The sequence below is a fragment of the Colossoma macropomum genome, unplaced genomic scaffold, assembly GCF_904425465.1.
Source record: "Colossoma macropomum unplaced genomic scaffold, Colossoma_macropomum, whole genome shotgun sequence".
Classification (NCBI taxonomy): Eukaryota; Metazoa; Chordata; class Actinopteri; order Characiformes; family Serrasalmidae; genus Colossoma; species Colossoma macropomum.
In genome coordinates, this window is record NW_023494802.1 from 31772681 (window position 1) to 31785340 (window position 12660).

Here is a 12660-nt window from a genome sequence, read left to right on the forward strand (position 1 = left end):
AGTTGGAATGGGATATGTTAAGTCCCTGCTGCATTCTGTATTTCTGTTGTCTGATTTGGTTTGTGGGTTTGTATGAGTGGCTGTTTGTTCTAAATTGCCAGTACCTGGAATTTTGTTTATTCTTGGCAATGACCTTGTTGGTGGGAAAGTGTTTCCTGTTCCTGAGGTCATTGTAAATCCTATGCAGTTGGAACAAACCCATCAGTTGGGCTGTGAATTTATGCCGTTGACCACAAGATTGTAATCCAACGTCTTGAATGCTGGGTCGGCCTCTCAGGCAGAGTTTAGAATTGTTTAAATCCTATGTAGGTAATAAAGAGTTTATGGTTTTAGTGGGTAATGGTTCATAAAAATTATGTGCCATTTTTTCTGGAGTCCCTCAAGGTTCAGTTTTAGGGCTTTTGTGTTTTTGTCTTTGTACATGCTACCTCTAGGCCGTGTCACTAGGAAACATGATAACAGTTTTCATGGCTATGCTGATGACGTCCAGTTATACGTTTCCTCTCCTTCTGATAATCAAGACTCTGAGACAGACTGACCAGCTGTGTGTCAGATATTTGTCAGTGGATTTCACAAAATTTTCTAGGACCAAATCACAAAAAAAACGCAAATACTGATCATTGGTACAAAAACTGAGAGAAGCTGCTTTATGGGAAACTTGGTTCTTTAGCCTCATATACCAAACCTGAAGTAGGAAACCTGGGTGTGATCTTAGACTCTGAGCATTGTTTTGTCCCGCAACAAAACACAATCACTAAAATAGTTTTATATCATTTGAGGAATACCGTCAAAATGAAAGTTCACCCTTTTATCGGAAATGGTACCCGTTTTTGAGGATAGTAAAGCCGTTTAGGGGAGATCACAACTGTTAAATGGAAAGTACACCTGTCGTGAGGATAATACACCCGTTTATTTGATAGTACAATGGTAAAGAGGACAGTGACCCTATTTTTAGGAAAATGCACCAATTTTGGGGGTTAGTACAACCACTAAAATGAAAATGCACCTGTTTTGGGGCTACTACAACCGTTAAAATGAAAGTTCACCCATTTTGAGGACAGTACAACCATTTAGAGAATAGTGCACTCGTTTATGGAGGAAAGCTAAAATGCTGGTACATTATATTTTTTTCAAAGAGCAGATCTCCATCTACAGTAACACTGTGAAAATTGACCCAGTTACTACATCATTCTTTAAGATGCTTTCTGATTGTGTTCGCAATTGTAAATTATTCTCTGTCCATAGATGTTTTTCCAGACATTTTCGAAACTGCTGTGGTGAAGCCTCTGATAAAAACAGTAGCATTGGTCATTCTGTACTAAATATTTCTAGTTAAGCCTGAAGAACAGCCCTAAAAAATGTTGTTTTCAAACAAATACATGCATATTTAATATCAAACAAGTTATATGAGAAATTTCAGTCAGATTTTCCTCCTAATCATGGCACTGAGACAGCATTGGTTCTTATTGTGAATGACCTCAGCCTCAGTGCTGATGCACAAAATCCTTCTTTTATGGTTTTATTTGATCTTAGTGCAACTTTTGATGCCGTTGACCACAAGATTGTAATCCAACCTCTTGAATGCTGGGTCGGCCTTTCAGGCAGAGTTTAGAATGGTATAAATCATATCTAAGTAACAGAGAGTTTATGGTTTTACAGGCTAGTGGTTCATAAAAATGATTTACCATTTTTTGTCCCTCTAGGTTGTAGTGTATATGGTCATCTTTATTACTGTAAGGACCACCACAACACAGTGTTGACTGATCACAGGCCCACTCAATCAAACAGGGAAAGAATATTTATTAAGCTTCATTTTTAGAAATACTAAATTTTGATTTGTTTGTGTGAGTGCTGTCACCGGATTATGGCCAACCAAATTATCATGCTCCACCTTATTTTCTCAGCCCTCCGCTCACTGCTTGCCAAATGTTCCTATCCGCCATTGTCTTGAGCCAACTTGAAGGTCTGTGAATTTTGCTTAAAGTGCTCTTTAACTACAAATGCTAAAATGAACTGAATCAAAATGTCAAAGCAAATGTTTATTTCAATGTATCAAATCATTAAAAGTAAGAGATGAGTGTTTTTTTTAAGCCCACTGTGGCAGTATGCTTTAGCCTGGGATGGTTAGGTTTTTAAGTTTGGCATGTTGTTTTTCCTTGTCTTTGTACATCTCAGCTATATGACTGTTTTTAACTCAGTTATGTTGTCTTCATTTGGGCAGAAGTTGTGCTTGTGGTGAGGAGACACATGCGTGAAGGGTGCCGTTGTGTTGTGTTTATGTGAATCCTGCGTTCTGGTTGATGTGTCACACAGTCTTGCTGTTGTTTTGAACCAGGACGCAAATATTGGAAAAGGTATAATGATGACAGCACTGCTGTTAGCAATAAACTATAGCCTGATGTAATAGCGCTGTGGTAAATAGGCCTACCCCAAAAATTTCTGTCTATGCCCCTGGTGTCCACTTTTAATTTAAAACAGCAAAAATACATGCAAAGTTGAAAGTTAATCCAAGTCCTAATGAAATGAGGTTGACAGCAAGTTTTGGACGTGTTGTCAAATATTGAAAGTTCATATCAATTTTTCTCTGTCATGATTTTAGCATGTAGCTAGACTATGGCTCAGTACGGGTTAGTGACCGTTCTCCCTGCCTCCTCCGTGTTTAAATATTACCATAGGTTCAGCTCCCCCTTCAAATGTTTCAGCACTCCTGTAAAACCAATTCTGGTGCTGATCTTGGTGATAGAAACATGGCAGCTCACAGAAGCTCACAAAAGTTCCACATGCTGATCCATTTTACTGACCAACATACATGCACACACCAGGGGGCAGATTTATAGGATTAAAGGTTAATACATTAGTAATTATCTAAAATAGATTAGTCTTCTAAACCTCTCAATGTTCAAAAGGCTGCTGTTCTGATCCAACCTTCCTTTTCCACTTCCAACTGCTTTTTTACTGTCAGGAGTATTGTACCCACAGGAGTATTGTAGCCACTCTGACAGCTCTTTTCACTGGTTTTGAGTCACATTCTCTGTTTGGATCTTTAACATAACATGATGGATAGGCTGAGGGAGAACAGCAGAGTTCCCTTCTGTCTCAAGCAAATCGCCCTGTAATATTTCTCTCCCATAAATTTGCACTGAATTGACTCTTAAAAATACGGTACTAAGCGCGTCCTTCATCAGTTCAGTATGGAACATGTCTTTTAGTTTCCAATTACAGGATGATTCCATCTTTTACAGGATGGTTGGCAACCCTAAATATAGCAGCCCTTGGCTTCGACAAATAAGATGCAGAGAGTTTCCAAAATGGGTTAATTTTATTCAGCTTGATGGACTTCGAGTATCAATAATTCCTTCACGAGCAAACAGTAATACAAACAGTAAGTAATGTAAATAACAAAAGCTTTATGACTTTAGCTTACATACACAGAGATACTGTTTAATGCCAGAAAGCGGGTGGGTTTAGCGTCACCAAAGAAGGTATAACAAACCAAAAAAGAGAACCAAAGCTTCACAGATGCTATAATACATATAAAAACAACTTGATGACTTTCTTATAACATCAGTTCAATGTTTAAATACCTCGCTCCGCATGCCAAGGCTGCAGTATTTGACGAGGCTATGAGTATTTCTTCCTTAGGTTTTCGTTTAGCCCTTTCCTTAAGCTAACAATGATGTGAATGCAAGCTGTGTAAAAAATGACAAGGCGACTCGCCAAATTCCCTGTAGAGAAGGTGTTCGCAGAACTAGCACACACAAACTAAAACCCTAAGAGCTTCAACATCTACTTGATTGAATATGATGAAAAATGTTTTCTTTTAAAATGAAAAACCAAAGTAAGGAAAGTGAAGCTACTAGTTTCCCGCGCTGCTGTGGCACCACATCCGCTCTTTTCTTAAAGGAGCAGTAACAATTATGCAGCTATACTGAGCGAATGGTCAGTTACACTAAAATTTGCTTCGCTGAGTTGGTCCAGGGTCATCTTACACTCCCTCTCCCAGTGCTTGTCCTCTAGTGTTGTAGCTGTTAGCAGCAGCACTGTTAGTGCCTGTTTGCACATTTTTTGTCACCCCTCCAAAATAATTGACTGCAGAATCACTAAACTGTTGAAGACCCGCTCTTAATAGATAACTTGTTATTAATGTCAACCAGATAATCATAGTGTACGACTGCTTAAAATTTATGGTAAATAATGAAACTTACCACGCAGCTGAGAACATTCCTCCGATTCCCGGAACCACAGCAACAGGTTATTACTCAATATCCACTTGGCGCCGGTGCTGTAGGTGCCAAAGTTTAGGCTACATTCAAGAGGTGAAGAAGGAAGAGCGTGTGATTTTGGAGCGATGTCTCAGTTATCAAAGACACTGAATAGAAAGACCTTTTTAAGACAAACAAAATGATCATCATACACTTTTAGAAATAAAGGTGCAGTGCAGGTACATTTTTCATTTATCAAGGTACAAGCAATGTTCCCTCAAACAGTGGTTTGAAGTTCCAGTTTTGTACCTTAAGTAAATTTTCCCAGTGGAAAATACATATTTGTAAAATAAAAGGACTTATAAAATATTATTTGAAAGGATTATGGTACATACTCGAGCTGTAGTTAGTCCAGGTGTAAATACTCAGACTGTCATTAATTCTTAAACTTAAGGGTTTGAGGGAAAAGAAATTATATTACATGAATATATAAAAAGAAGAGCATTTATAACAGTAAAAGCAGTGCTGTCACCACTGTCACACTGTTAGTTCTTCCTTGTAGTAGATTAGGTTTGCAGCATAAGCTGTCATGTTGGTGTGTCCCACTAAACAGTGATCCACCATTATGAGAGAAATGATCCAGGGTTATATCAAGTTAACTATAAAGTATTGCTTTCGTACTGGGGCCCATGTTGCAGGGGGGCCCACGGCAACCGGCCCCCCAATTTATTTTATTGGGCTCCTGTCAGTTGGACCGTGCAGCACAGCCACATCCATTAATACGTCAAAAATACCTCCCACACCCCTCTGACCCTGATCTCTCAAGTGATTGGTCATCTAAAAGCGCATGCAGGGTACACACATAACAACTGGTATTAGATCAGAGACGTAGTAATACTAGCTGGCAAGCTAACTTAGTTAGGTAACTTAGTGAACTCTATAGCATCGCTGTTTGTGTTCACAACTGCAAAATGAATAAAAAGCAATGCAGTGGCAGGGTGCCAAAATATGAGCTGCTGATGTGGTTAAACTAATGGAGAAATTGAATGTGTTTCATGCAACAGTGAAGTCGCATAAAATTGTTTCAAGCAACTCACAACATGCAACTACTTGCATGAATGTTTAGACATTTACATTCATGACATTTGGCAGATGCTCTTGTCCAGAGCAAGTTACGATTTGATCATTTTACACAGGTAGGTGAAGGTGGTGTTAGGAGTCCTGCCCAAGGACTGTTATTGATATAGTGTAAGGCCAGGCCAGCATACTACTACTACTACTACTACTACTAATAATAATAATGATAATGAGGATAATAATAATAATGACTGTAGCTATAAATGAGGCATTATTTTACTCATAGCTGTGGTCATTAGAGGTCATTTACTGCATGTACGTTGTTTACTAACAGGCTGCTGTCTCTCCAGCTTCATTTCAGTCAAGAGGAAAGTGAGTCCTAAACACTGTACCTTGGACATTAGGCTTTTTTATCAATGAATTAATGATGGTGACAAGTGCAAGAAAAAGTCATTTCAATCAGTTTGCTAATTAAATGAAATTTCTGAGGAGTGAATTCTCCTCATTTATTCATCTCTAAGGCCACATAAAACTACATTACACCCCTCTTGGTCTTCACGTTTTTTATTGATATGCAGAAGTTACAGAAGTTACAGTACAATCTATTCTAATCTATAACATTTATCACATATTATCTGAAAGTACAGCTGAGACATTAAATGTAGGAAGATTATGTAATTGTTTCCAGACAGTAAATTTATAATATTTCTGTTCCTCCAGTAAGAGATGAATCACTGATAGAGGAGCAGCAGAGAGTTCAGATGAAGAGGATGGAGGGGATCAGAGGGACCAGCATGATGAGGAGACTCAGCTTAACCACCTCAGCACTGTTACACAGATCAGTGTCACAGCACACTCTGCCTGTTTTATCGCACTCAGTCTTGGGTGAACATCCCTTTACAGTATTAGCCAGTACCATATATTTTTTTTCTGAGAGAGAGAGAGAGAGGAGAGAGAGAGAGAGAGGGGCGGGGGGGTAATAAAGTTACAGAGCTGAAAACCATTCAGATATTCACTGAACCTCAAACATTGAAACTGAAAAACTGAATCTGAATTTACTCCACTGAGATGCGCTACCACAAGAATAAAATATACTGATTTGTTGATGTAATATTTTTTGTAATATATTCCTGCTGAAGTGATGTTCATTTAAATTATGTAAATGTAAATTTAACGTATCAATAATGTTTGTAATTTTTTATATATCTGTTTACCATTCAACCCCATTACTACATTATTACTGTTTAATCTATATGATAGCCCACTTATGACTGCTGAGGAAAATTTAAGCAAAATGTGAAGAAATTCTATATATCTACTTCAATATTCTTTGCTTTAGATTGTTTTTTTGAGCTCCACCTCCGTCAATGTATATCATAAAACAAAAATGACAGTTGTTAAAAAATGGTCTGTAATGTGTTTTGGAATAAAACTATTCATATCATCATTAAGGACTCATTGTGTATTGATTCCCTGTTACAGTCAGGTGCTGCAGTCACACAAAATGGTGTAAAATAATTTTGTAACATTGTCATATTTATGCAATATTTTTATGCATTATTATTATTATTATTATTAGTCCTTTTTCCTTAAGAAACACACAAGTTTCATGTGAACACATCTACTTTTGCAGACCTCACATGTTTTTACATTTAAAAAGTGTTTGTGTGAAAAAATGTGATCACGTCAAAATTTCATCAAATCTGAAAACATATTCACATATGGAAAATGTGTGATTACATCTGAACAGTGTTATCACGTCTGAAATCTTGTGATCACATGCTGTTTCACGTGTAATCACACATTGTTCACAGGTGTTTCCTTGTAAGTTTTATGTTTTTAGACATTTCACATGTGAAATATATGTAATTTTCTGTAAGGGTGTTTTTCTCACTAATGTTTCCATTAGAATTTTTTATTACAGTACAGTTGTTGCTTTTGAAGATAATGCCTGTGTTTTATGATGTTTCCGAAACAAGTAACCTAAAGCTCATTTCAACATGACATTTGACATTTACTGTGTTAATAATATTGAATATTTACTGGCATTTTCTGATGAATTACAAACAGGCAGACATATGGGAATGTCAGCTCTTAAATTTGTTTAATTCAGAAATGATCCGATCTCTGCTTCAACTTAGTGTCACAGAATTTATTGTGACTCTGGCCAGACAAAGAGTCAGGCAAAGCCATTTCTCTGCTCCAAGATTTTCTTTTTATTGAACACTAGTACAAATCGAACACTACCTAGAAGGAGGTCACCACCCAACTAAAGGCTTCACACCACTGGTGACCCAGACATGATGGTTCCGCCTGGCCCTGCGTGGTCCGTTAACGGGTTCAAGTTTTTCCCTATGAATTACAACAGTCTGCTGCCCTGGCTGCACCCTATAAACCATCTCACCCAGGTGTTCTTTCACCACACAGTGGCCCTTCCAGGGTGACTGTAACTTGAGACAGTTCCCCTTCCTGTGGTGCAGGTTGCACAGCCACACTCAGACTTCATGGCGTGAGTCATTTGCCCGTTTCTGCAAAGTGCTGGCCTCACCCTGATGGTCCCTGGTGAGCTGGTGCACTGTATGGAAATGGTGGCCAAGCTCCTCAGCATATTCCACTCTGGTAACGCTGTCTTCCTCCGACCCCAGTGGGCTCCGAAACCACACCATGGCCGAACATAAGAAGAACAGGACTAAGCTCAGATGATCCCAGGGGCAATCGAGGTGATGCTGGTGAGTGATGATAGCCAGCTGAGCAGCGAGCATTCGGTTAAAATGCTCCATGAGACCATTACTTTGAGGGTGGAGCGGTGTGGTCCAAGTCTTTAGATACCCAGTTGGCTTCAAACCTCAGCCATGACCACCAACTCAAAGTTGCACCTCTGGTCACTGTGTCCTCTGTCATGGCAAAGCAGCACAAGAACTGCTCTACCAGCCACTCTGTCAGGACAGCATATGACTCAGGCCATTTAGTGAAATAATTCATGACCAGTAACAGAGCCGAGCTGGATGGTAGTAGCCTCCCAGCCGCATACCTCTTGTGGTGTGAGGAAGCACGCTCAGCCGCAGCAGAGAGATTGTTGAGCCTGTGTTGATGAGTGCGGTGAGCCATTCTCCATTGATGCTGAATTCTATCGGAAGCCCACAGAGGCAGCTGCTCTCTCCATTAGAGGAAGCAATGCTAAGGATTACTCTCTCATGGAGCTGCCCATTCTTGTTTCCTGCTGGAATTAGTGTGTGCGATGTCCCTTTTTTTCCATGCTACCAACACACTATCCACTCCTATCTACTCTACAGCCACTTGCTCAGAGGCCGATTCACACGCCGCCCCCCCTTTCAGGCTTTGCATTGCAGTGTTACTTGAGTGCTTTGAAGCCCTGTTGATGAGGATGAGCTTGGAGGCTTTAATGAGCCACACGTGCCACCGCAGCTCTTCATATAGTGATGCGATCAGAAAATACTCTAACACCAACTCCTTCTGAACCATTCTAGTGCTTAACTCTGTTTCCAATACACTTGTCCACATCCTTTTTTTTCTCAGTTTGTCTGGAAGCAGCTTTCTGATGGACAGCACTGCCAGCATCTGCAGCCCACCGCTGGAAAGCCGTGGTCAGTGCTGCAAGGGATTGCCGTGCTGCTCCACCAACAAGTCCACAAGCGTCTGGACTGCTTTCCCCCCATGACCAAGCACAGCTGGATCGTAGTGTCCACCTCTCTCCAGCCACAAAGCTGAACAACCATCTGCAGCTGCATTGCATACAGCTCCCACAGTCTTTCCTCAGAAATATGTGCTGGCTCTGCTCTACCAGCAGAGAAAGACCATGGGATGTGTTTCAGTGGTTTCACTTTCACCGGCTTGCTTGCTGCTTTTCTGACCGGCCGCTGCACTGCTCCTCTCGTCCTCTCCACTATCAGCTTCTCTTCCACTGGCTAATCTTCTTCTTCGCCTTCTGCCACGGAATTGTTTCATCTGCTGCTCAAGCTCTTGTATTTCAGTGGCGAAATCCCTCTTCTGAGCACCAAAGTGATGCTGACCAGACCAAGAGTCAGGTGAAGCCATTTTCTCTGCTCCAAGCTTTTCTTTTTATTGAACACTAGTATAAATCAAACATGAACACTCCTCTCCCTAGGTAGAGGTCACCACCAACTAAAGCCTTCATGTCACCGTTGACCCCACCCCCCTACAGATGCAACACACCCACCAAACAATATCCCAGAAGCAACATAACCCACACAACCACATAACTAATGAACTTTAAAATGAACAACATTATAGTCCTTTCGTTAGCGGTAGACCACCACAATATGCTTTAAGACATGCTTTAATATTGAAACTGTTTTGGAAATCTGATGCTGTATTTTAAACCTGATCCCATGAAGAACTTGTAGGAATAACATTAGTCTTAGTGATTTCCTTTTGAAGTCATGCAAGTATAGACTCAAACTTTATTGCTCAAAAATTTTCCGTCAAATTGGCTACAACACAAAAAACAGCTGTGAGACTGTGATTATGTGTGTGTGGCAGAGTCTAAGATGAGATTGAGCTTTATTTCTTACCGGTCATGGTAAAGCATCGATCTTCAGGAAAACGACAAGTGACAGGTTCATGATCACATATCAGTCCCTTACACTCGTAACACTTCAGAGGTGTAGGAGGCTGTAAATCTACACAGACAAACAAACAAGCAAAAAAAAACAAAAAAAACAATGAATACATGGAAGGTAAAATGTTTCACACTTCACTTTACCAACCACACTGAAATCAAATATAGATGAAGTTACAATACACAATTAAATACACATGCGCGGCATACTGAAAACTGAGTGGAAAAAGTACTGAAAATCCCTACTCAAGAAAAACTACTGTAATGGTAAGTACAAGTAAAAGTATTAATAAAGTAAATTACTCAAGTAAGAGTAAATAAGTTATTTAGTGGAAAACTGCTTGAGTAACTGAGTTACTTTTTTGTATCTCCACAGTCACGACCTGAAATATTTCTGAGTTGACTCAGAATCAGTTCGCTCTACTAGAGCACATTTATCCCTCTTTCTGTGAACTGTGTAAGAAAAAGGTTTACATGTAACTACATGCATTTCATGGTTAGATGATTATATAAGACTTCCAAGTTTATCTGTGTCCAACAATGTTGTTTAGAATCAGTGTAACGCTGCGCAGAGTTTATTACGGTTTAATTTTAAAAGTCTATATAGAGTCAAAATAACAGGTAGGATAATGAATTAATAATATAACAGCAGCCCTACTGCCCACTGGCTGAAGAAATGATTCACATTCACAGATCCAGTGCTGATTATCCAGCGCTGGTATTTTTGTATTTTTACTTTATTTACTGACAGTTAAACAGACTCAGATATAAATAAAGATGAACACAACCAGAGAGAGATAGAGAGAGAGAGAGAGAGAGAGAGAGAGAGAGAGAGAGAGAAAGAGAGAGAGACCAGAGCTAAAATAATGTGGCAACTTTACATTTTGTTTTTTACAATAAGATTATTATTATAATCTGAATATTACAGGAGAACACTTTTATAACACTCTCACCTTTGTTACACAGATCAGTGTCACAGCACGTTCTCCCTGCTGCACCACACTCAGCCTTGGTTGCACATCCTTTCACTGTATATGGTGAACCCATCGTTCCATCTGAGAGAGAGAAAGAGAGAAAGAGAAAAGAGAAAGGAGGGGTAAAGAAAGTTACAGAGCTGAAAACCATTCACAGATATTCATAGAACATTGAAACACTGAAAAAGCTGAATCTGAATTTACTCCATTCAGATGGAATCCTACATGAATAAAATACACTGACATGCCAAAAGTCAGGGGACAGAAACTAGTATCATGCAGGCCACATCATTCTCTCCAGAACGCTCCTCAAACCTGGACAACTTGGACCCGATGGCACACTGCATTATCCTGGTGGAATATCCCATCATTGTAGGGGTACGTGAAGTCCACACTAATGTTTCCCTTAGAAGTTTAATTACAGTATAGTTGTTGATATTTTGAAGATCGTGCCTGTATTTTATTGTGATATGTCTGAATTAAGTAGTATATTTTTAATAATTCTGATGATGCTGGTAAAATGCTAACCTATTATTATGAAGCTGATTCGGCATATTTTTATGGAGCTGTGTTAGTAATGAGTATTTACTGATGTTTTCCTGATGAATTACAAATAGGCAGATGTTTGGAGATGTGAGCTCTTAAATTTGATTAATTCAGAGATGATTCAGCCTCTACTTCAGCTCAGTATCATACAATACGTTTTCAGACAGCTTAATATTGAAACTGTTTTGGAAAGTTGATGCTGCATTTTAAACCTAACCTCATCAAAAGAAATCAGCTCTAGTGATTTCCTTTTGATTTCATACAAATATGGATATAAGCTTTACTGCTCACAACTTTTCACATAAATGAGTTACAACAAACAAACAGCTGTGAGACTGTGAGTTGTGTGCTGTAGAGTCTTAGATGAGGTTGAGCTTTATTTCTTACCGTAGATGCAGCGATCTTGATGTCTAGAACACTCCACAGGTTCATGATCACATGTTGGCCCCTCACACTTGTAACACCTCAGAGCTGCAGAACCCTGTAAAGCTTCACAGATAAAGAAACAAACAATGAAATGTGAATCTAAACAAATGAAATAGAAATAAGCACATGTTCTGCTAGCCTCTTCACAGGATCACAAACAGTGAAAAAAGTTAACCAAACATAAAGTATCAAAAATAGCATTTAGTTTTCATTCTGAAATGATTCACAGTGGTGAATGTGCAAAAGGCTAATGATATTTTGCATCGTTTAGTACTGATAATGAGTTTTGGTTGTCTGAGGCTTACATTCCCACTAACACTCTGCACATTGCAACTATTTAATGTAGATTTAAAATAGAATACATATAGTTGATATATAAGAAGATACAACAGTCTGAAAAAGAAAATTCTCTGGATTTAAACATATAGGCATACCATGTGATATTAAGTACCAGTACCTTCTGAAAAAAGCATGTAGACGAGCATCAGAGTGACCAGCATCTTCATTGTTGGTGAGTTTGAGAAGTTGAGAGTGTGATGGAGAGATGAGAGTCAACTTCATTTATATAGAGTTCTGAGAAGGTGTGGCTTTGAAGGTATTGTTCCTGTTTACAGCTCTCCACTGTTACCACACCACCTGCCCCCTTTAGTCTCGTGGTTTTAAAGCCACATTTCAAATGTCTTTAATAAAAGAACATGCTAATACTTAGGGCATATGCTGTTGAAGGGATCCTGTAATCAAGCTTGAATCTTTTTTTATATAGAATGCTTTGTTTAAGAATATATTTCTAACACATAGGAATAATAGCAGTTCTTTGGCTTTTTTTTCTCTGTCA

General features: G+C 39.0%; 1 protein-coding gene across 1 annotated transcript; it reads right to left on the reverse strand.

The window, feature by feature from the left end:
* Positions 1–5827: 5827 nt before the first annotated feature.
* Positions 5828–12349, reverse strand: LOC118822967 (prostate stem cell antigen-like). The gene is made up of 5 exons (XM_036592306.1): positions 12283–12349; positions 11787–11888; positions 10833–10934; positions 9833–9940; positions 5828–6209 (listed from the first exon to the last, which is right to left on the reverse strand). Exons 1-5 carry the CDS (start codon positions 12329–12331, stop codon positions 6037–6039), a joined length of 534 nt encoding a protein of 177 aa, XP_036448199.1. The 5' UTR covers positions 12332–12349; the 3' UTR covers positions 5828–6036.
* Positions 12350–12660: the final 311 nt, after the last annotated feature.

Bases quoted from the DNA above. Each gene is read 5' to 3' on its own strand.
- LOC118822967 (XM_036592306.1), bottom strand. From the start codon at position 12,331: ATGAAGATGCTGGTCACTCTGATGCTCGTCTACATGCTTTTTTCAGAA. The intron at 11,889-12,282 runs GTACTGGTACTT...TTATCTGTGAAG, and splicing joins CTACATGCTTTTTTCAGAAG to CTTTACAGGGTTCTGCAGCT. The intron at 6,210-9,832 runs GTAAGAAATAAA...TCTCTCTCTCAG, and splicing joins TCGATGCTTTACCATGACCG to AAAAAAAATATATGGTACTG.